General features: G+C 49.3%; 5 protein-coding genes across 5 annotated transcripts; 1 reads left to right on the forward strand and 4 right to left on the reverse strand.

Moving 5' to 3' along the window:
* Window positions 1–289: 289 nt before the first annotated feature.
* ANOM_006333 (uncharacterized protein) lies at window positions 290–1,240 on the reverse strand (the record flags this gene model as incomplete). The annotated part of the gene is made up of 5 exons (XM_015551589.1): window positions 290–316; window positions 380–400; window positions 467–484; window positions 750–957; window positions 1,185–1,240. The coding sequence occupies 5 exons, from the start codon at window positions 1,238–1,240 to the stop codon at window positions 290–292; spliced, it is 330 nt and encodes a 109-aa protein (XP_015406271.1).
* Window positions 1,241–1,796: 556 nt separating this feature from the next.
* ANOM_006334 (uncharacterized protein) lies at window positions 1,797–2,832 on the reverse strand (the record flags this gene model as incomplete). Its single annotated transcript, XM_015551590.1, has 4 exons — window positions 1,797–1,991; window positions 2,042–2,328; window positions 2,380–2,543; window positions 2,600–2,832. The coding sequence occupies 4 exons, from the start codon at window positions 2,830–2,832 to the stop codon at window positions 1,797–1,799; spliced, it is 879 nt and encodes a 292-aa protein (XP_015406278.1).
* An 833-nt stretch (window positions 2,833–3,665) lies between these two features.
* On the reverse strand, window positions 3,666–8,699 carry ANOM_006335 (putative guanine nucleotide exchange factor (Gea2); the record flags this gene model as incomplete). Its single annotated transcript, XM_015551591.1, has 6 exons — window positions 3,666–3,983; window positions 4,088–4,470; window positions 4,524–4,633; window positions 4,687–5,075; window positions 5,136–5,472; window positions 5,530–8,699. The coding sequence occupies 6 exons, from the start codon at window positions 8,697–8,699 to the stop codon at window positions 3,666–3,668; spliced, it is 4,707 nt and encodes a 1,568-aa protein (XP_015406277.1).
* Window positions 8,700–10,835: 2,136 nt separating this feature from the next.
* On the forward strand, window positions 10,836–15,595 carry ANOM_006336 (putative Rho guanyl nucleotide exchange factor; the record flags this gene model as incomplete). Its single annotated transcript, XM_015551592.1, has 3 exons — window positions 10,836–13,062; window positions 13,128–14,959; window positions 15,035–15,595. 3 exons carry the CDS (start codon window positions 10,836–10,838, stop codon window positions 15,593–15,595), a joined length of 4,620 nt encoding a protein of 1,539 aa, XP_015406276.1.
* Window positions 15,596–16,183: 588 nt separating this feature from the next.
* On the reverse strand, window positions 16,184–21,158 carry ANOM_006337 (uncharacterized protein; the record flags this gene model as incomplete). Its single annotated transcript, XM_015551593.1, has 9 exons — window positions 16,184–17,727; window positions 17,779–17,961; window positions 18,029–18,163; window positions 18,584–18,791; window positions 18,845–19,016; window positions 19,080–19,168; window positions 19,219–20,189; window positions 20,255–20,465; window positions 20,538–21,158. The coding sequence occupies 9 exons, from the start codon at window positions 21,156–21,158 to the stop codon at window positions 16,184–16,186; spliced, it is 4,134 nt and encodes a 1,377-aa protein (XP_015406275.1).
* Window positions 21,159–21,213: the final 55 nt, after the last annotated feature.

Consider the following 21,213-nt stretch of genomic DNA (forward strand, 5'->3'; position numbering starts at 1 on the left):
ATACTCAGCGCCGCAGGCGGATACTTTCTTGTCAATCTTGGGATAATGTATTCTGTTTCTCTTCAACGTTTTACATCCATCTGCCATTCATGCGTTGCTCTCTGCATCCATCTCCCCTGTTTTCTTGACTGTTTAGACTGTACTTTAATTGAAATCAATAGACCATTCATTCATGAATAATAATCCTGGGTCAATGCCTAGGAACGAGTCCAAAGGGCAGTCCTGCACAATCACCGAGAAACACCGATCGAGTATTAACATCTGAGTCCGTAAGCTGTAAGCTTAGAAGTTAGAACCCATACAAGGTATTCCCAAGCTGTACTCAATGAATCAGTTCCCGATGTCTATTCTGTAATACTGAGAATGAGGAAAAACTTACTCTGTTCAAAGCATAAATAACCTTTTAGATACAAACTATATTAGCATCCGCACTTCACGAGCTTGATAACGTCCACCAAGAACTCACATCGCGGGTAGTCACCACCTATATTTTACGGGAAACAGATAGTTAGCTTATGTGGTATGACTTTAATTCCTTTATCTTCTCTCTCTTTTCCTTTTGTGGGTGTTGTACACATCGAGAGAAAGGAAGGGGAGGGAGAGAATCATTACCTTCCTCTGCCGGCAATGAACGTCAGACGATTCAAGAACCAGAACCACCTGTCTCAAGATCTTCATATCATTAGCAAAAGAATAATGAAGAAGATTCATATAATTATAGCAAGAGATTGTATTAAAGACTGAAAAACGCAAGTTAAGTTAGGTAGAAACCTACCTCTGTCAGGCGGTCTCTGATGGCCCTTCGGGCCTCGTCGTATACGTCGGCTTTGATCCTGACGATTCCTCCGCGGCGAGCAAGTTTGCTGACGTATGAAAACCACCGAGGTTAGCGAATCTCCAATATGCCTGTGCAAGTCGTCTATAACAGGGGGTGGGTTTACCGGATGGCCGGTTTCGCTACAGCAATGGTTAGCAACATAAGGTGCCTGTACTGGAATAGGAGATGGAAACTCACTTATACCCATGATGTTATCTCGAATATTTCTTTTACCGGTGTCTGTTAGTGTATATTAAGGTTGGTTTCGTGGTTGGTTTCGTGGTTGGGTTCAATGTTGGGATTCCACGGCCGGTGAAATCGGTCACTTGGGGAGGTAGAGGGTTAAGACACGGAGTGGTTAACATACCTGCGACGCCGGGCTTGTTGGAATATAAGGTTTCGGGGTATGCGGGTTGTGTCCATGGTGTTTGAGTGTCAATAGATGGAGTTGTTGTGGTTAGGATGGGTGGTGTGGTAGGTTCGTGTAGAGAATCTTTAAGTAGACCCCAGGGCCAGAGTAACACCAGTCCCCTGTTTCAGATCATGGTTTCATGCCTATTGGTGAATTCATATCTCTTCAAGCTCACGGGGCTAGTCTCAATGGCGGCAAAATGGAGACTGCGTGTGAGAATCTCATAAGGCAGTGTTGTCAGTCTGCTAGAGCGTTTCTTGGCCGGAAGATCCGTGATGAGTCGAAACTGAGTTTCGAGTGAGTGAGCGAGAGTCATAATGAGAAGAGAGTATGTCCATATGGGATTGAAGTGTGGTGTTGCGTGTCAGAGGAAGGCTTCCCATTCATCGTATATTCCCATCCGAGAAAGAAGACAGTGGTGGATATTCAAGGCAACTGTGTGGAAGACTGGTAGAGTTGAATTTACGTCTGAGTGACGGATATCCACCCTTTACTGTAAGAGACGCAAGGTTCACATTCCATCGTCATCCACGAGTGCCCATAATTATCATCCTGATAGCCGTCATCCTAAGCAGGCGTGAAGGTCATAAGCTGCAGTGCACGGGTGGCTACGAGTCGTAAGTGGCTTATTTCTAAGTAGACCATCGCATTAGGAGGTCCATTGCGTGCCGGATCAGCCAGAAGATGAGGACCAAAGATTTCTTTGCGCGTTAGTTCAAGTCGTTGGGGATTCTGAGTTTGAGGGGGGGCCGGGAAAATAACCTAAATGCTGTCAGCGAATATACTAAAGAAACTTGAGGTCTTAAACATACTTCTCGCTGGCGACATACTGGCATACCGTTTCTATCACGAACATAAAGTTCGACAGCGCCCTCCACGAGCATCGTATTGCGGTTAAGGCTCCATTTAAGGATGACAACAGCACTAATATCCCCACCACCGCCGACTAGTAAAAGGTTCATATCATTCATGAGGTCGTCCCATGACTCGCTCCATCCAGACTCTATTACAAAGGATGGAAGACGATCGTTATTTGCCCGAAGGAAGAAATCAGGTTCTTTCTGGGAACCACGATATGGACCTGACTGGAACATGAGCGCTATTAAGATTTAGTAAGGAGCCGGTTGTAAAGAAGTATATGGTAACTTACTTGTACCCACTCGTGCTACGAGTTGAATTTGTTCAAAGCTGGTCAAAACTCCGGTGTCCCGCAAGTCAAGTTCACAAAGACGCCACCAATCTTGAACACAGTCGTGAATTTCCGTGGGCATGACTATGACTCGTAAGACCTTGGTCCAAGAATTATACGTTTTCCTAAGTAAATCAGTGTCAGAAGGGGTCGATGAGAGAGCCAATATGCGTTGACTTACCGCGTCGAGTATCCGTCACGTTTTTGGTTGACTGAGTCTACTGTCTGTTCACCCCACGATGAACTCACCTTTGTGAAAACTAAGATTTGAGGATTCGATGCTTTCTGAATTGCGTTGCGGACGTAAGACTCAAAGCACGACTGATCAGCGAATTTGTCCGCACAAGTAGTAATCATTGTTGGAGGGTCTAAGTTGACACCGCGAGAAAGGTTGGGACTGAGAGGGTACGACATGGTGGGCTGTTGGATCTGGTTCAGAAAATAAAGGAAATGATTAAGTGTATTGTAGAGGAAAGATCTACTCCTGTGAGAGAGGACACTGTCAAGTAGCTTATCAAGGAAAGTGGGGCGATTTAAATAACCTTAATCGAGAGTGAGTTAGCTAACTACACCAGAGTATGTATATGAAGGAGAAGTGAACCACACATACACGTGACTAACAGTATCCTTGGTTATACTCGCAATAATTCCTTGATAGGGTTCCAAGATTCTTGACCTTCATGACTAGCTGATGCTTCTCGTACCACAAACCAGCCACTTTCACTTGGAGAAATTTCACCTTGTCGCGTAGTTCATCAAGTTCATGATTAGTATCGGCCAAAGCAACGGCATGCTGGTGAACCCTCGTGCCGGACCTGGATTACCGAGGGTTTATCAGATAAGTCATGCCTCCCCGAGAACATCGGTCAGGGTTATACATGCATGGATTCTGACAATGCACCATTGAGTTTCGAGTCTCGCGGTCGTGGGTCTAGGGGCTAATGACTTGTTAGATTATGCAGAATTGAAACGTAATACATTTGATGAAGATATGTTGTAGTCGTTAAAAGCACCCGGAAATCATTCTTTCGTAGTATATTACAACAATCACCCATGACAGGTATCAGAAACAGAAGCATGCATCTAATTCCAGCCAATGCAATGTCCCAGAGCAAGGCTGCCGCGCTGGGGGTGTGTATTATATTTACATGTAGTCGAAAACAGAAGGCTACCCACGCTATAAATGCCCGATTTGTATAGTATGTGGATTGCTGTTTTGTAATAGGTCCCTCTCTTAGAGAGCCACCTTATTCATCTTTGTGTTCATCGTTTCCATCACCACCTTCTGGGGTTTTTGAGGAAGGTTGGTCCTCCTTGGGTTGTTCGTCAGCGGGAGTGTCGCCCTTCGACAAATCTGGCGATGGGGCTGTTGGTGTTGGTGTGCATTGCACTGGAGGCATTTCAGGGAAGATTTCTTTGAATAAATCTGGCAGAAACCTCTCCAGGCGCTTCTTAGTTTCGGTCCATATCTGTTCCTTGTTGGCGTCTTGTGATGGTGGAACCAGATAGCCTCCATCAGCCATGACCAAAAGGATATTCTTGAGACTTTCTGGGATAGCCTCCTCCTACGCCGAAGGTCAGTGGGTTGTGTTGTTTCCTTTCGTTTCTGTCATTCCGGGGGGAGGGGAAAGGGGGGAACAGAAAGAGAGAACGAGGGGTGATTTCTTACCATACTGTCTCCCTGGCCGCTATTCATCATTCGGTCAAGGATATCGAGTATCTTGAGCCACAGATCGAGCATTCCACTGGGATGCGGAAGTTGATCGAGATAACGTAAGAAAATCTTGCAGACCAAAGTGGCTGCCTGAACCCGGGTCTCGCCCATTCCAAGTGGGTCGGAGTGGAAGACCTCCGGCTTCAGCAGTCGAAGAGATAGTGGGAAGAGGACCTGTTCGAAAATAGCGGTCCACTCCTTCTCATTAGATGAGTTGATGTCTACCGAAAGGAGCGACCGCTGCAAAGTCGACACTGCATTGTGTCGGATGTCCCGGCAAGGGTTAATGCACTGTGTCATCAAAGAATGGAAAATCGGGGACCAATAGGCGGACCAGGCTATCGGCGAACATTAGTGAATATATACAGTGCACTGGAAAATTGTCACACACCTTCGCCTTCTTCAAGATGCGACTGCTTGATAAGCGCAGGAGCCCGTTGACTTAAATTATAGGTCATATCAATGGCTGTCAATCCACGAGTAACGACTTCATTTTCACTGCTGGTATCTGTCAATTTTTGTTGGTTTCAGTGGTCATGAGAAGGGAGACAAACCTGGACTTTGGCGGCTTAACACCTTTAGCACGCCGAGAGTGCGCGTCTCGTTGCCGTTCCTCAAGGTAGCCCACACTACCTGCGCTAACGAAATCGTTTGCAAGGCTTACGGCGGATTCATAATTATCCCCAGTGATAATGGGTGGCGTCGCGTTCACAATGGTTTGGAGGAGGCCGAATACGAAAGGGGCGGCCTCTTTGTGCTGATGCAGCCGCTGGAGGATCGACCAGAAATCAGGCGAGATAGTGATTTCATTTCCTAGGAGGCCTGCATTCGAAACGCAACGCGAAAGCCCTTCAATCACAGGGACAGCGACACTTTCCAAAATGTCCTGGTCAAAGCCTGATATTCCGTGGAGAATGACAGGAACCCGCATGAAGGGTTGATCCTAAGACACGGAGTTAGTCAGAATCGGCTCGGGAAAGTCAAGGGCTGGGACCGGCCATACATGGCTCAAGCGTAGCAAATTCAACATATAATAAATGATTCGCGACAAAGCCAGGGAGTGCAAGTTTCTCGCATCTCGCATGAAGGCTTGTAAGGAAGTCAGTAGTCGCTCGCCAACTGCCTCTAGTGTTGTTTGATCACGAAGGGTTAGGATAGTCGCTAGTTCCAGGAGATACATCATTCCAGGGTCGTAGTTTGAGCTGTTAGCGTCGAGCCTGCCATTTGCTGACCTCGACGGTCGTTCCGTTTTTACGACGATGACTGCTGGAGCAGACTCTTCAGGCAGGAGTGTCAATACCGTCTCCACGACTGTGCAAACCGTCGACAAAGGCAGCGACCTAATAGTTCTTATGAGTATGACTATTGTACCGAAAGGGGCGAAGGGTATTACTCACTTGATATTAGCCAAAACGTCATTGATCGAACACGCCGTTACACAGTCCACAGTGCAAAGGGTGTTGTCAAGTTCCTCGTCTGACGGCTCCGGGGGATCATCGGCCGCATAACTGGACAGGTAAGATGTAAAAGCAGAGAGTAACCCAGTTTCATTTCCTCGCCCATCACGGTCCACAACTTGTGACGGGGGCTGCAAAGGAATCGGAGGGATCTCAAGCTCAGCATTAAGGCTGGTGCCGAACGGCGGAATAAGGGAATTGATGAACAGGTTGCTGAGAATCCGGACAATATACTCCCAGCTTCGTTGCACTGTAGCTTCATTGCCAGCAAGAACCCGGAAGAGAACCACTGTAGCCAGCTGTGCTCGGAAATCCCTTCCGAACTTCACGGCTAGCTCGCTGACCATGACACTCTTCTTCCCGGCTTGTACCTCGGTGTTAAGAGAGGTGCTTGGAGGTTTGTCTGTTGCCAATGTGCTGATGGAAGCAAGACAAAAGACGATGCGGTCAAAAGCTTCAGTCAATCCATAACGAGCAGCTATTTGGGCGCATTGATCAAAGCCTGTGACAACACGAGAATATACAGCATCGTCAGAGGCCGACATAAAGACGTACGAAAGGGTTGCAACAACTGGTTTCCAGGTCGCTTCAAACATTTCCGCGTCATAAATGTTTGTTTCGCCGATTGCCAGTTCTCCAGCGGTAGTTGACTTTAATAACAGCTCCCGCCATGCAAAGTCGAATGCATGCTTATTGTCATGCTCGTCCGGCAAGATAATCTCGTTCTGCTTAATAGAGTCGTAAATCTCTTGAAGGAACTCGGGAGCGAAGTCTTTTCCTGCGTTGACTCCTCGCAGGTTCTTTGAGAAGTCTGCACAGGACATGCGGTTGGCTGATTTGACGTTGGGGTTATAAAGCTCTGTGTTCAGCATGATAATGGCATATGTCAGGATAAACAATGCATCTTTATCAGCAACCTCTGAAGGCTGTGCTTTCTGCATGAACTTCTCTGTAAACGTCGTTATAATTCTCTCAATAAGAGGGGATTCGCCGGGCAAACGGAAGGCACCAAGAAGATCTCTAAGCCCATCAACTACCGTTTTCTCTGAAAAATCGAGGAGATCGACGAATGCATCCAGAAGCTGCTCGTTGTTTCGTTTGGAGATGAATTCACCCAGGACTTTCTTCGAGACGCGCGTCGTTTGTCTCAGGAACTTGGCCACCGAAACTGGATCGTCTGGGTTCTGAATGACACCCTGAGCTGCAAGATAAGCGATTCCGCCCTTGGGGTCCTCGTTGAATTTCTGGGCGCCATGGATGATGGTCCTCTTCGTTCTACGCTGGCTCCTCAGGAGCTCGATCGGAGGAAAGCCTTCATGTGCCGGTTCATCATCCAATCTATCAAATATGAACTGGACGTAGCCTAGAAGCGCATCCAAGCAGAGTGGCGGCACATTGGTCGTGCTCCATGTGGCGGAGTCGGGGAACGCACTCCGTGACAGCAACCCGACCATATCCTCGCAAAGGTCTGCCCGGTCAACATCGCAGTCATAGTTAACAAATAGCTCCACCATAAAGCTCGGGATTCTTGCTAACACGCCGATGCTTTCCACCATGGCTTCTCGAGCCTCGGGCTTCCTGGAACCTCCCTCCAGGCCTAGTTTCTGCCTATCCTTCACTGGTACAGGCGTGGATCTTCCACTATTAGCTTGTGAGGGAGAGGGCTTCACCAGCTTAGGCGCCTGTGGTACTCCACTGTAGAGGGCCGGATCAATACCCGGCTCTCTCGGTATCTCAACCCGTGGATGGAGACAGGCGACCAAGTATGAAAGGTATAGTTCTTGCTGGAGTTTCAAGGCGGAGCGACAGGTCAACAGTAAGGTACCGGCGACCTTAAGAGACCCGGTTAGTATCGGCATGCTCTCGGATCGGACCAGTTGGAAGAGGTGCCGGCAGAGATCATTCTGAGCTAACGTAGCTAAGCTAGGATGCCTGGCAATAGAAGGGCCCGCGACTTCCAGAGCCACATCAATAATTCTTAGAGCCATAACTCTCATCGGGTCTGTATGTTGCCGGTTATGGGGATCCAAAAGGTCGATCAGCACACGAAATAGCTCCTTGATAGACGCTAGTGAATACGGCTTGACTTCATCCCCGAGGTCGTCCTGTGGGTTGGGGGGGGCTGTAACCGCAGTTCCACCGAGCTCTTGCTCTAAAGGTTCATCTCCGCTGCTGCGTTCACGATCAGGTGTCGCAGTGTCCGCGCCCATGGCGGAAAGATGCTGGGAGGTGACTGTGTTCCCATCGACAGAAGGGTCCATTTTGAGATTGGTCGGCTCACTATCGCCCACAGCTGGGTTTGGAACATCCACACCGGTTGGTATGTCTAAGTGCGATAGTCGCATAAAGAGAACCTGACACATGTTGACCATCGCCATCTCAGCCGATCTTCGCAGGACTTCCGACAGGCGGACTTGGCAGCACATGCTTAGGCCGGTCTCCATCATTTCGCAGACACTCTCATCACCAAGTAAGTCCCCCTCCGGCCGAGACAAAATACCCTCCATCAATTTTAAGATCCTCAGGAGGACGATTTCATCCGCAGCGGAGTCACTGGCTTCGAATCGGCAATGGGTGATTGCGGCGGACAGGAGCTGCATCGCCATGGACAGTCGCGGAGAGTCCTGGCTAATGATGTTATAGGCAAAGAACTTGGTCAGCGCGACCAATGCCAGAGAGGTAATCGCAGCAGAGGTCGACGAGGAACGAATCACTTGTAGGAATGGATGAAGCAAAGCGGGTGTGTCAAAGGTCCTAATGTCTCTGCAATCCTTCAGATCACTCCGTAGTCGTGAAAATGCAGATATGAGTGGATTGTCCTGCATGCTCTTGCCTTTCTTTCCCCGCAGACCCCATCGATTCGCCAGGGCGTGATCTTCATCGACAGCCGACGGCCTAGATTTGGGGCGAGACGTTGAGGCACCATTGCGGGGGCTAGGGGGAGCAGATGTGTCGCGATCGTAGACTCGAGAGGCTGCACCGCCGCCTAATATGGCTGACACTGACGAATGAGCCCAGCGAGCATGTTTGCGCATAGCCGAGGTGACGGTGATACATTCTGTAGTCACCAACGCGACCGGATCAACCGCAATGGGCAAAGAGGAGGACATGTCGGTCGTAGGGGAAGGCAAAGAGGTGGGGAGGGGATAAGCGAATGGCGGGATTCAGGTTACCCAACGAGCGAGCAATATTAGAACATGGCCCTTCCCCTTGTTGAGACGAAAGGAAAGACAGGGAGACTGGGGGCGTCGAGATCAAAGTCAAGCGGAACACAACAACATGTCTTCTTTTGCTTGCTCCGGGCGGAGTTGACCTGCTTACCTGATCCGGTTTAGTGGGGGCATGGGCAGCACTCAATTAGTAGTTATTGCTCTAGTAGCCTAAGCCTTTGGGCCTCCGGGGTACGGTAATGATCAATATTTCCGGTACGGGGACTGGTAGGCATGGTTGGTTGGGTACCGACTCAATACCATAGCGTATCGTAAACTCTTCCTTTGATTACTGAAAGTTTAGTATTCTTCAAGTGATGATAGATCGGTAGCTACCTTACTACCTGAGGTAGCATAGGCTAGATACTAGTACCTACCTAGTAGTTAACCTGGTACCTAAGTAGATACCTCTCTAAACTATGATTGACTTTCGGTAACTTCATATTATCTGATCGCTAGTAGATAGTCGCTAGAGTAACTTCCGTCAGTTCTAATTCGGGACTACATAAATGCAAGGGGAAAGACGAGCAACCAGTGCGAATAGGAGGTAATTTGTTCTTAATCAACTGGTTAAGATAGTTAGAACAAAGTGATATTTACCTACTGCCCTTACTTGAGTGCCCGTGAGCTACTAAAGAAAACATCTCGATCGGGTTGGCGGATCAGGTATCAGATTTCCGTGTACGTACCCAATTCATGAGTGTTTGTTACAAATGCCGTTTGAAAATAAATAATAATAAAAATAATGATAAAAAAAGATCCGATTGAACAACAAGGGACTAGCGGGATGGATCTGGGATAATCGGGTTCTTATCCATGGTTGAGTCCAGGCGGTGAAGGGCGAAGAGTTAAATCGATGCTAAATCGGATTAGAGCTTCAGTTCTCCACACTTCAAGAAGATGCCTAAACAAACTCCATCAAGCTTAGTTTTGGGTTTCAACATTCGCTTGTTTCTGACTCATTCCTTGCAGACTATTGATTTCTATCTGTGAATTTTACTTTTATGTTTTTTTTTCTCGGAAGATTAATCGGCGCTGGACTGGGTAAGTGGTGAAGTATCAAAGAAGGGTCAACACGTGTCCGAGGGTGAGTTGATAGGGAGTTGTTTATCGATGAGGGGAAACTAACTAGTAGTCCATTTCTTTTTCCTCTTTCTCTCGAATTCCACCTAAAAGCAATCGTCAGCTATTGTGTGTAACTAAGAAAATTAAAATTGATTGGTTTCGTTTGGATTGAAATAGAAATCTACGTTTTTATCGCCAAAACCATCCGTTTACCTGAGCTGAGAGGTAAGTGGAAATGAAAATAATTTGATTGTTTGTGATTATTATTAGCAGCACTCTCGAGGGGAGAAGGGAAAAAAAACCTCCCCCGCGCGCAGGGCGAGGGAACCCACTTCAACTCTCACGCTCGCTCTACCCCCGTGGCCCCCCCAACTAGTCGATTCAGCTTGCGACTTTCCCCTCCCTCGTCACTTTTACCCCCCTCCAGGTCTGCATATGATTTCGGTCGCTAACGTTTGATGTGCGCAAATCACCTGCAGCTTTCCTTACACTTGTCTCTCCAACAACCACTGTATCTACTAGTCCCGACTCACCTCGCACATAAACAACAACCCCTCGGTCTCATGAGCCGTGTGGGTTGCGCCAACGAAGAAACGCGTCTTGCGATTATCACCTCACTCTGCTTTCCCATGGAGGGTAATCCTTCACTTCCTCTGTGGACTGCATGAGGGCCATCGTTCGCTACTGTGATTTTCCTTTGCGACTTGATTATTATGTCTGCTGCCCAGTGTCGCTTTCTCTTTCTCTAGACGACTAGGACTGGGTGCAACTCTCACTAATTTGGTGTCATTCTTTGAAACCGCTTCGGTCTTTTACTTAGTGACTTATATTTTGTAAATCGCGGACTCTCGTTCTTTACTCGCTTTCTTCTTAATCGACTGGTTTAATTTATCGACCTTCACTTCTTCTATCTCCTGCCTCGTACTTTCCAATACCCCGTTGCGCGCGATCTCGGCTTCCTCAACCGCCGCCATGGCGACCGTGACCAACGCCCCATCGGACCTGCCATTAGAGCAACTTACCCTCTACCAGGCCTCCGATCCGTACCTGTCGTCCATATTCGTCTTCTATGGCCCCGTCGCAACGGCAAATGCCACCGTCAGCAGCTCGCGCATCCAGGCGCATATCTTGACCCCCGCAGGCTTCCAGAGCTATCCGCGAATTACCATTTCACCCGCCGCGCCGTTATATGCCGCAGTCAATCATCTACCCCGCGAGAAACAAGGCGACGAGGTGTGTCGAGGTCTTGCTGTCAGTATGTTGAAGTACTTCGCAGAGCTGTCCGAGCCCGCCAAGGAGTGCTTGCAAGCGATAGCACGTGCGGGGAAAGCAGCTGGAAATCTCCCCAAGATGTTTGATGAGATGCATGCGGCGGATCTGGCGAATCGCATGGTAAAGGTGGAACATACATCAGACATACTTCGCGATATTCGGGGCGCTTTCCAAGAACGCAAGGTTCCATGGGTTGACATCGACGTTTTGCTTCCGCCGGGGACTATCCAGCCTCATTCGCGGCCCGACAACGATGGTCTTGACGACGACAATGCCGATATCGATGATCCTCCAGATCTTCAGTACGGGCAATATACGTCTCTCATCCGCGGCTTGGGGGCGCCGATGTTCCTGCCAACGTCGCGGCTAAAACGAGCGCCATCGCAACCCACGAATGTGAGCAAGTCTAGAGTGTTCACCAAAAGCCAAAAACAGGACTTCCGTCTAAAGATGTGTGAATTTGTGGATACGGAGGAGAGATATGTGAATAAACTTTATACTCTTGTACGCCATGTGGCGGAGGAGTATCGGTTGAAAGCTCAAGGAAGAGCGCCATCGAGTACGAGCCCTGACGAGGCTGCTCTAGCCACTCTATTTCCCCCCTGTCTGAATGAGATTCTCGACGTCAATATGGGATTTCTGGAAGTGATACGTCAGGTACTTGAAGAAACGGAGAAAGAGGCCATTGAAGATATCACAATCGATACGGAACTCTTGTCATCTGTATCGCAACGACATTCAGTGAAGGAAGGGGGAGATGCAGTTGGGGCAGTCGCCTTCGCGCACGCCCTCATTGAGTGGTTCCCCCGATTCTCTGATCCTTATGCGGACTATATGCGCGCCCATACAGGATTTACCCAAACGCTTAATTCGTTCATGCGGGACAAACAATCCAGCTTTTCGAGGCGTGTTCATGACACCGGGGAGCAATTACTACGGTCACTGCTGATGGAACCTGTCCAACGTTTACCCCGCTACAGTCTCTTAATCGACACGATGACAAGCAGCCTTCCTTTAATACACCCCGCCGTCCGACCATTCCTGAAAGCGCGAGACATCATCAAGGACATATGTTCGCTAGACGATCCTTCATCGACGAACCATGATCAAAGTTTCCGCCGACTAAAGGAGTTAGTCGATGGCTGGCCATCAACCATATTGCCAACTGGTCGTCTGATAACAGCTGTCGATTTCTATGAACTATCACCGCCCTATCAGCTAGACAATCCGGCCCCTGATCCTACCGCTGGCATTATGTTAATATACAAGAACTGCCTGGTACTGCTATCAAAAGTCCCTGGCAGCAAGACAACAGCGCGTGGTCTGTTGACCGAGTTGGACAACGCAGCATCAGCTGCCAACGGCCCGGGTAGCTCATTACCTTCAACCGATATCCGTGTTGTGCAGGTATATGATCTCCACACTGTACGTTGCATGCAATCCACGTGCGGGCGCATCTTGTTCCTGTCACCTACATCGGTGAAGTCGCGTCCAAATCAAAATACAACGGTTGATCTTCTGGCCTTGGAGCCGGCTTCCATGTATGAGGGCCGGGCTAGCAGAGTGATTGAAGAGATTGTGAAGGCAAAAATCGAGGGCAGATTCTCCGAGAGTGAGCGAGAAAGCGGCAAATGGTCTCTCCGGAGTCCCACTGGAACTGTTGGAAATATCGGTATCTTGGCGTGTGTGTTCGAGGAGGAACCGAGTGCTGCAGTGAATCGAACCGGTCTGTCGAAAGTACGGGTTGAGTTTGACACCCCAAAACCGCTCCGCAGCAAGCTGTTGAACAGCCCAGATTTGGAGGTGATTGTTTCTGTATCTTTGTCGAGTGAAGACCAGTATCGGGTGGACATAGACTCAGTAGTTGGCATCGCTTCCTCAGATATTGTTACAGTGGATAGCTTTGTTCCTGTGCTCTCCAAACGCCGTAAGTATACAGCAATGAAGAACACCCCATTTGTGCGAGTATTGGTCTTTCGCTGACGGTTGTAGTCCTGAACTTGCTTCTGCCGTTGCATGGCACCCAAAACCGGACCATGACTGAGTCAATTGTTCTCTCCAATTTTGACATACTTCGCTACCTTTCGGGCCATCTCATGGCGCAGCTCAAGGTCCCTCGTACCTTTCGCCCTCCGTCGCCCTCAAAACTGCTCTCTAGTCTTCTGGGTGGAAGTCAATCAAGAGAAGGCACACCAACCGTCAAGGCACCGACTTCCGCAACGCTATTGGGTGAATTCCCCAAGATGCCACCCCCACGATCCAGCGTCTCACGTTCCAATACACTACCTTCGGTTTTCCCAGGCAAAGAAGAGAAGAAGGAAGACCCCCTACCCAAGATTTCCGTTGTTGGAACAACGTCTTTGAAAGGCTCAGAAAGCCCGTTCAGTGTCTTGGAACAAAGCTTTGCTGCGTACGTCCTCTCCCTTCAGTCCCGCAGTGGGAACATCGTTGGACGGACACTTCGGGGGAGAGACAACGTTGATCGAGCTGCAGTCAATGAGCTGTATAATGTCTTGTTAGAAGATCCTGGACAAATCCAGGCAGCAGCCGAAGTACCTGTCGACACACTTTTCGTAGCCTTCGAGACGTTCATGGCAAACGCATGGCAGGAGCAGATGGGCCCAGTACTGGAATCCTCGTCATTAAAGTCACTTCAAAATCAGTTCGACACCATGTATCCCCGCGAATTCGAAGAAAATTTCCGGAAATCCATTGGGGAGATGAGTCCACAGAATCGTCGCGCTTTAGCTTCCTTAGTGCGATTACTTGCAGAATTACTTGATGCCTCTGGAAACGACGGTGACCGAGGTGCTCTAACGGCCGCTTTTGCAGAGATTCTAACAGCCGACGGAGATCCGATGCAGCACATCTCCCTCTTGGATCGATTGGTTGACGATTTCGATAACCTGTTCGACGAATTCATTCCTGGGGGGGCATCGTTGGAAGGTATTTTAAACTGCGATCAAAGTAAACCTGCCTCGCAAACGATCGGCTCAATAAGCTCCAACGCGTCGTCCTTCCGAAAGCGTTTTGGTTTCAGTTTGCACCGAGAGAATCAACGATCAGAAGGGGAGAGCAAGGTCTCGTCGATCTTAAGGACATTAAGCAAAAGCAAAGGCTCTGGTGACTCAGAGCCCGGCACTCCGAGAGGCTCTTTGCTACGCTCAAGATCCATAGACATCGACACGAGCCTAGGCCATCTCCTGCGGCCTGGTTCGCGTGACCGTCCCGGAGCGTCTACATCACAAGAATATCTTCGAAGGCCAGGGAGCTCCCAGGAGGAAACAGCATCTTTGTCCTCAATTCGAGAAATGCCAACTAATGGAGTGGTGAAAGTGCGGAGAAAGAGGAGAAGCTCTCTGTCAGACCTGAGACCAGGTACAGCATCAACGGAGACGTCAGCCGTATCTCCGGGGCAGGAAGAGAGGCCTACCACAGCAGGGTCGTCCTCCGACGTAGTTACCCCAACCAAACAGATTCGCCCACAAACCAGCCATAGCTCAGGCTCTACGCAGCGAAGCACCTCCCCAACTAAGAGCGGCTCACCTACTCGGATGACTTCGCCCAGCCGACGATCACCGACGCGGCCTGCCACTCCCAGCCGAAAAGAAAACATTGACCCAAAACTATCACAGGTTGAGCGTGGAGCCTCCTTGCGGAAGAAAGGAGATGCAACGGCATCACCTACGCAAGACTCGAAGAGAAGGTCACGAGCAACCAGCGTACCCTCATCAAGGGCGCCTGGGTTGAAGGAGCGACCAGTCGCTGTTAACGGTGCATCGGTACAGAAGCCGCAAAAGTTGCGGATGCAGAGTCCACAGAAGGTACACGGCTTTTATTTTTCTCTTTTTTATTGTTCTTTTCTCTAAGAAAGCTACTAATTCAAATGGTAATAACAGCTCCGAGATCGTCTTCAGAATGAAAAGAAGGCTCAGAGTGCGGCACAGCTGGGGCTCAAGGATGAACTGTTCCTTATCGGTGAAGAATTACGAGCGCTCAAGATCGCTCCACCACAGCAAACCAGACATGCAAGACAAGGTTCTGAACATTTGGATGAACCTTTCTCGCCAACAAACAATGCGGCCCTCGTATCGCGTGTTCGTCACCTCGAGGCGCGTTTCGATACGCTATCTTCAGAGTTCAACAGTCGGACATCTGCCATTGAGAAAGACTTGGAGTCATCTCTCGTGGTTAGTGAGAAACGAGCTAAGAAGCTTGACGAGCTATATCGTGAAGCCAGCGCCGAGAATGAAGCCCTTTACGACCGGTTCAACTCGGAGCTGAGCAAGGTTGCGAAAGACGTGCGAGCAGGAGATGCTGAAGATGCCCTCAAATCCCAGCTCTCTGCAGCGTTAGAGGAGATCGGCCGATTGAAAAAAGAAAATTTCCGACTGAAACGAGAGGTTGGAGGCCTGAGAGCTCAGCAAGCCGCGGTGGCTTTACTGAAGGCGAGTGAATGACGATCAAATTATGCCTCTAGTCTCGGAAGTATACTTCTTTACCTCTTACCTGCTCTTTTTCGAAAATCAAAATCGGTTGGACACGAGTTACACGCATTTACTTTAAGACAGACGTTCCTTTTCCTCTCTTTCACTACTTTATGCTCGATTACTGTTGGTCTACGGCGTCAACGCAGCCTTTGAATATGTCCAGGGAGAAATACGACTGCTCGGTATGGGGATTCGGTTGGAGAGGTCCAGGAAAGTCACTTTCTGCTTCCATTCTTTCGTACAGCACCTTCCTTACTATGTTGATAAATGCTCTTTTTCTTTTTATGTCGGAGTCGATGCAGATCTTCTTGGCTATTCTCATGTATCCCATGTCTTCGTTCTTTTTGCTTGTCCACTTTTGGCCACTTCAATTGCACTGAGATAGCGTAGCCATAGGAGTTTACATGTCGGTCAATTTTTATTTCCTTTCTTACTTTGTCTTTTTCTTTCTGTGTCCTTCAATTACTATCTTTACTTCACTTGTACTCCTCCTGTCTTATCACTTTCACTATGTCATATTTTCACTCTCCTTCTATAATGTAGTATAACTCCAATAGCTTACAGCCAGCCCATCAATTTCACCGGCTCGTTGTCCAGCATCTTATACATCCACTCCCACCGTAATCTCCCGGGCATCTGTAAAGACTCCCACATCCCAGGAAACCACAAATCCAACGTCGGCAACCCCACGGGCAAGTCATACTCAAGTCCACAAGAACCCTTCTCAACTACCACCATGGGAAGAGTAAACCGAGTCTGTCCGGGCGCTTCCTGTCCAAGCTGATCCAACACTCCAACCAACGCAGGGTCCATCTTCTTTTTCTTCTTCTCCGAGCGCCCTCCCCGCTCATCAATAACCCTTCGAATCACCTGAAGATCCGATGGCTGAAACGGACGAACAAGTAAGGATATCACCTCCCCTTTGGAAGTATCTTGAGCCACCTCAACCCCAGCTCCACGGGAACACTGTTCGGGGACAATACCAAACTGAAACCAGAACCGATTATCCCAAAGCCTCCAGGACGTATAGCCCGCCGGAAGCCCTGAAATCGGAACCTCAACCCGCAGAGTAGGCAACCGGTTCCGCATGAACGGTTGGCGGGATAAGAGCCAGGTATTGCCACCCTCGACACTCTGATCTGCTTCATCTCGGTTTCCCTTGGTGTTCATAGGTTGGAACATTACCCCGCCCAGCGTGAACGGTTTCCTTTGTTTAGGGTCCGGCTGGTCCTGGGGTGGAAACACAAGGTCCGTGAAGGACTCGAAACTGCGGAGAGGGAAGTGATTCTCGGGGAATGGGGCTAGGAGGTCGGTTATTCGGCGAAGGGTGAGGCATTTGATCTGGTGGGTTCTTTGGTTTGCTTTGTCGTTGTCTTTGGGTTTGGGTTTGGTGTTGTTGGTGACTGTGTTGAGGAAGGAGGTTGGGTCTATTGGTGTTGAGGGGAAGGTGAGGGTGATTGTTCCGGCGGGGAGATTTAGATGGTTGATCTTGCAGGAGGTGAGGAGGGTGTTTGAGAGGGATGTTGAGTCCCGGAGGAGGGATTGGCTTGAGTTGATCAGAGATAGAATAGAAGGGCCTTGGAGGGCCTTTGGGAGTTTGTTCTCGGCCAGGAGGCTGCGGATTGCGTTGCGGGGGGTTAGGGTTGGGTCAAAATTGGTAGGGTCAGAGACGTAGGGGATGTTGTTTTCGTGGCAGGTTGCTAGAAGGCTGGACTTAGGGAAGGAGAGGAGGGGGCGACAGATGAGGATTCCGCCTGTTGAGACGATGGTGCCGTTTCTCGGCTGTTGAGGTCCAGACGGGATCGTGTATGATGACCCGCTCTCAGAAACGCCGTAGATACCGTGGCATTCGGGGATGCGTGTCACTTGGGGGATGCCTGCTAGGCCGGCGCCTTTGGCTCCGGTGCAGAGACGCCAGAGTGTCGTCTCGACGGTGTCGTCTTGGTGGTGACCCATTAGAAGGGCTTCGATCTGGCGGTCTCGACATGCTTTGCCCAGCGCTTGGAAACGGAGTCTGCGGGCATGCGTCTCGAACGCGGTCACTTTGGATGGTGACCTAGTGCTTTCAGGCCAGGTCAGTTCGAGGATCTCAGATTTGATTCCTGGCGTTTTGGTTAGCGTTGGTTTGGTATTGAGTGATAGGGTGTATAAACGAGCATAGATACCGATGTCTTGAAGCCATTGTGAGACCATGTTAGCTTCGCGGGTGCTCTCTTCTCTCGCTTTGTGGTCGACGACGAATGCCGTGACGGATATATCATTCGGTCGACTCTTTTCCCATTGTTTACTGAGATATGCTAACGCCATGGAGTCTGCGCCGCCACTGACTGCCAGACCTACAGATTATTAGCATGGGAATCTAGCGCTCCTACGCTTGGGTGCCTTTCGGCGATATCAACATACCCAATCGGCGCGGGAAGGGCCGCGACAATCGGGAGCCGAGCCATACTCGCTGGAAGGATTCCAGGGATTGCGAGGCACTTATTGCTTGTGTACCAGTATGACGCCGGAGAGAGGACGCCGCCATAGATTCACTGACTATTTCATTCGTGAGCAAGCCTTCTCGGTTTTTAGTGTCCCGTTGTAAAAAGAGTGGTACGGAGGAAGTTCGATGGATAAATTTATACTCGCAGCGTTTAGGTCTTGGCGCGGATGATCCGCTCCGGGGAGTTTTTATATCGAACTCCACTATGATTACAATCCGTAGTTCCCAACTTCTACAACTTGAATTAAATTTCAAACACAGTACCATTGTTCCGACTGTGTCTGTTATCAACAGCATATATACATACGATCATTTACGTCCATGTGGATATTCACACTATGTCCAGCACTGTACACAGAAGTAATGTCACAAAGAATTAGAAGTGATGGTTCTCCACTCGAATCAAGGATTATGAGCAGACACGGAGGCCGACCCAGAGGCCGTCTGTGAATGGATGCTCCCTGGCGGCGCACTTCCACCTTCTCCCTGAGACATGCCTCCTGCTTCGACAGGCGGCTGGGAACCTGCTCCAGCATTCTGGTTGCCGTTATCATCCTCTTGGCTAGGGCTGGGCATTCGAATTTCCTTCTTTCCATTTGCTTTGTAATGGAGCACCATATCTCCCGATGAGCGCCAAATATGAGTGCGAATCGTCGCCAAAGTCATATTGGGGGGTATCGGCTATTTCAACGTTAGCGATTTCTCCAACTACATCGAGCATAAATGTGACATACAACTTTGTGACAGTACAGTTCCAAGTACTCTTCCGGTTTCATCGCATTCTCTTCGGGTTCGTCAGGGTTCGGTGGGTCGATTCGCTCCGCGACATACGCAAGAATCTTCTTTGCTCGTAGCATACGGTTTGCATTCAGCCGATTGTTGGCTGTGTTGCCATTCGCGACATTGCTAGACGATAATTAGTTTGCTACCTCCGAGGAGATTATGATAGTCGACGGGTCCTCTACATACACTTCTGGCTTCACAACCGGGGGTAAGAGATCATCATACGGTTTCAGCGTAAACGCGACCTTGACGGGTTCCTTGAAAGGCACTTGGTTCTACAGAAACAAGTTAGAGGCAATGTGACCACCGTGAAGAGACGGCGTACCTTAAGTAACAGATCGGCAAGCCACAGAGGAATCGATTTCTCCAATTTATCGACCTCTTCCCGGATACTTCCTACACTGCCTCGGTAGAGGTCAGAAGCCACAGCAGTTTCTCCGGTTTCTTCTTGTATCAGCACGGCAACACGGTCCGGTATATTCAGTACCGGCGTTTCATTCTCCTGACTCGGGGCGAAGGCTGGTGTCAACTCTTGCCCGGGGTGAGCAGAGAGATGCTCATCGTATTCCGAGCGGATACGCTCAATGAAGCCGCCTAGGTTGTTTTCGAACACCTTCTCTTCCTTTACTGAAGATTTGTCGGACTCCTCCACCTTCTCCTCTTGAATCTGGGGCTTAACTTCCGATGAAGTCCGTCCAAGCTTCTTCGGGAAGTCCATTCTGAACTTCTTTCCAAACAAAGAGCTGCCCTTTTTCCGCTCCTCCTTATCAGGCTCCATCGGTGATTGTGGAAGAGCTGTTGGTGTCGGCTCCCCTGGTGTCGGCAATGCTTTATCCGTATCCAGTGGAGGTAGACCATGGGTTCTAGGTGATGAGAGATACTCACTCGACTTATCTGACAGGGAGCTCCTCGTCAGATCAGCAGTTGGCGGAGATGTGAGATAGTCAGAAAACTCTCCCGGTGATGTGCCGAGGTGACTAGTATTTGGGTTAAGTGTTGGCGTCGCGAGAGATCCGGGGCTGTTGGCAAACCCTATTCCAAAGCCTGGCGTCGAGGGGCTACCAAAAGATTCATATCCAGGCCTCAGAGATGATATTGATGGGTCGAAGGATGTGGCTAGATTTCGTGATCCATCTGCGAAGGGTATGTCCATTGGGGCGGAGGTATTCGACATATTTAGTTTTGCGAGCTCCTCGGCCTTTGCTAGGGCAGCGTCACGATATTGAGAGTCGCGTTTGAGCTCTTCCTCAATCAAAGGAGCAAAAAGCCAGCGCAAGATCCATTTGCCTAGGTTGACTATAGTTTGTTTGTTAGCTAATAAGCCCGAGCAGGTGGTGACAAGTGGGGCATCATAGACATACTCCTTTGATCGTCACGAATCTGTGAATAGTCTGGCAATTCGGCCTCATCGGCGTAGACCTCGGCATCAAAACAGCGACCTGGTTCCAGTATCACGGACAATCTTCCAGTACGAATATCAATCGTGCACCAGTGAGCAATACTTTCTATTGTGTTTAGCTCGGATGCCACGTCGTCTATATGACGCTTGCCGTATGATTGAATTGGCACACACTACAAGCCGTTGGTTAGTGAGGTCTGTGGTGGGAGTTTTCCTTCCAAGATATTTCAATCAACAAGGCATACCTTGAGAAGGTCCCAAAGAACCACATCTCCAGCAGAATCCTGCGTCAACGTACGCTTTCTGTCGTTCAAAAAGAAATACTTGATCAAGCCATGCTGACCCTCAATTGTATCATCTGGCAGCGTATGGACAGGAAGTGTAAGCCCCAGTTCGTCCTCTATCTCGGATGACGGCGACTGCGCATTTGCATTCGAGTGCGGTTGGGTAGTTTCGGGCACCCTTGCTTTGGGGAACGTCGAGGTATTCGAGAGCAAAAGAACTGAATCATACGGAATTTTCTTCGATCGATTATCTGCCGTCTTCGTTTTCTCTGTTGTTGGGGCTTCAGTGCCCGAAGCAGTTTCTCGCTCGCTTGATGATGGTAGCTCGATATCAGCAGTAGTATCCACATCATTCCAACGGTTAATACTGGATTTTGGTGTCGCAGTCCAGATGTAGTCTCCAGCTGCTACGACATTGACTACACCGTCGTGTTCTTGCAACGTTGCGACACAGAGACCTTGCTCAATGTCCGCCGAATATCGCGTGTCGGTTTTCGCAACGAGGCCAGACCGGTCACTCGAGTAAAAGACAGATAGCTGAGGGTGATTCGAATAAAGAGACCAAACACTGTCGTTGTGCATGGTCAATGTGTGCATGCACCTTCCGGCGGTTAGGGACCAGATCTTGATCGTTTGG

This window comes from Aspergillus nomiae, assembly GCF_001204775.2.
Source record: "Aspergillus nomiae NRRL 13137 chromosome Unknown contig00161, whole genome shotgun sequence".
In the NCBI taxonomy this organism is placed as follows: domain Eukaryota; kingdom Fungi; phylum Ascomycota; class Eurotiomycetes; order Eurotiales; family Aspergillaceae; genus Aspergillus; species Aspergillus nomiae.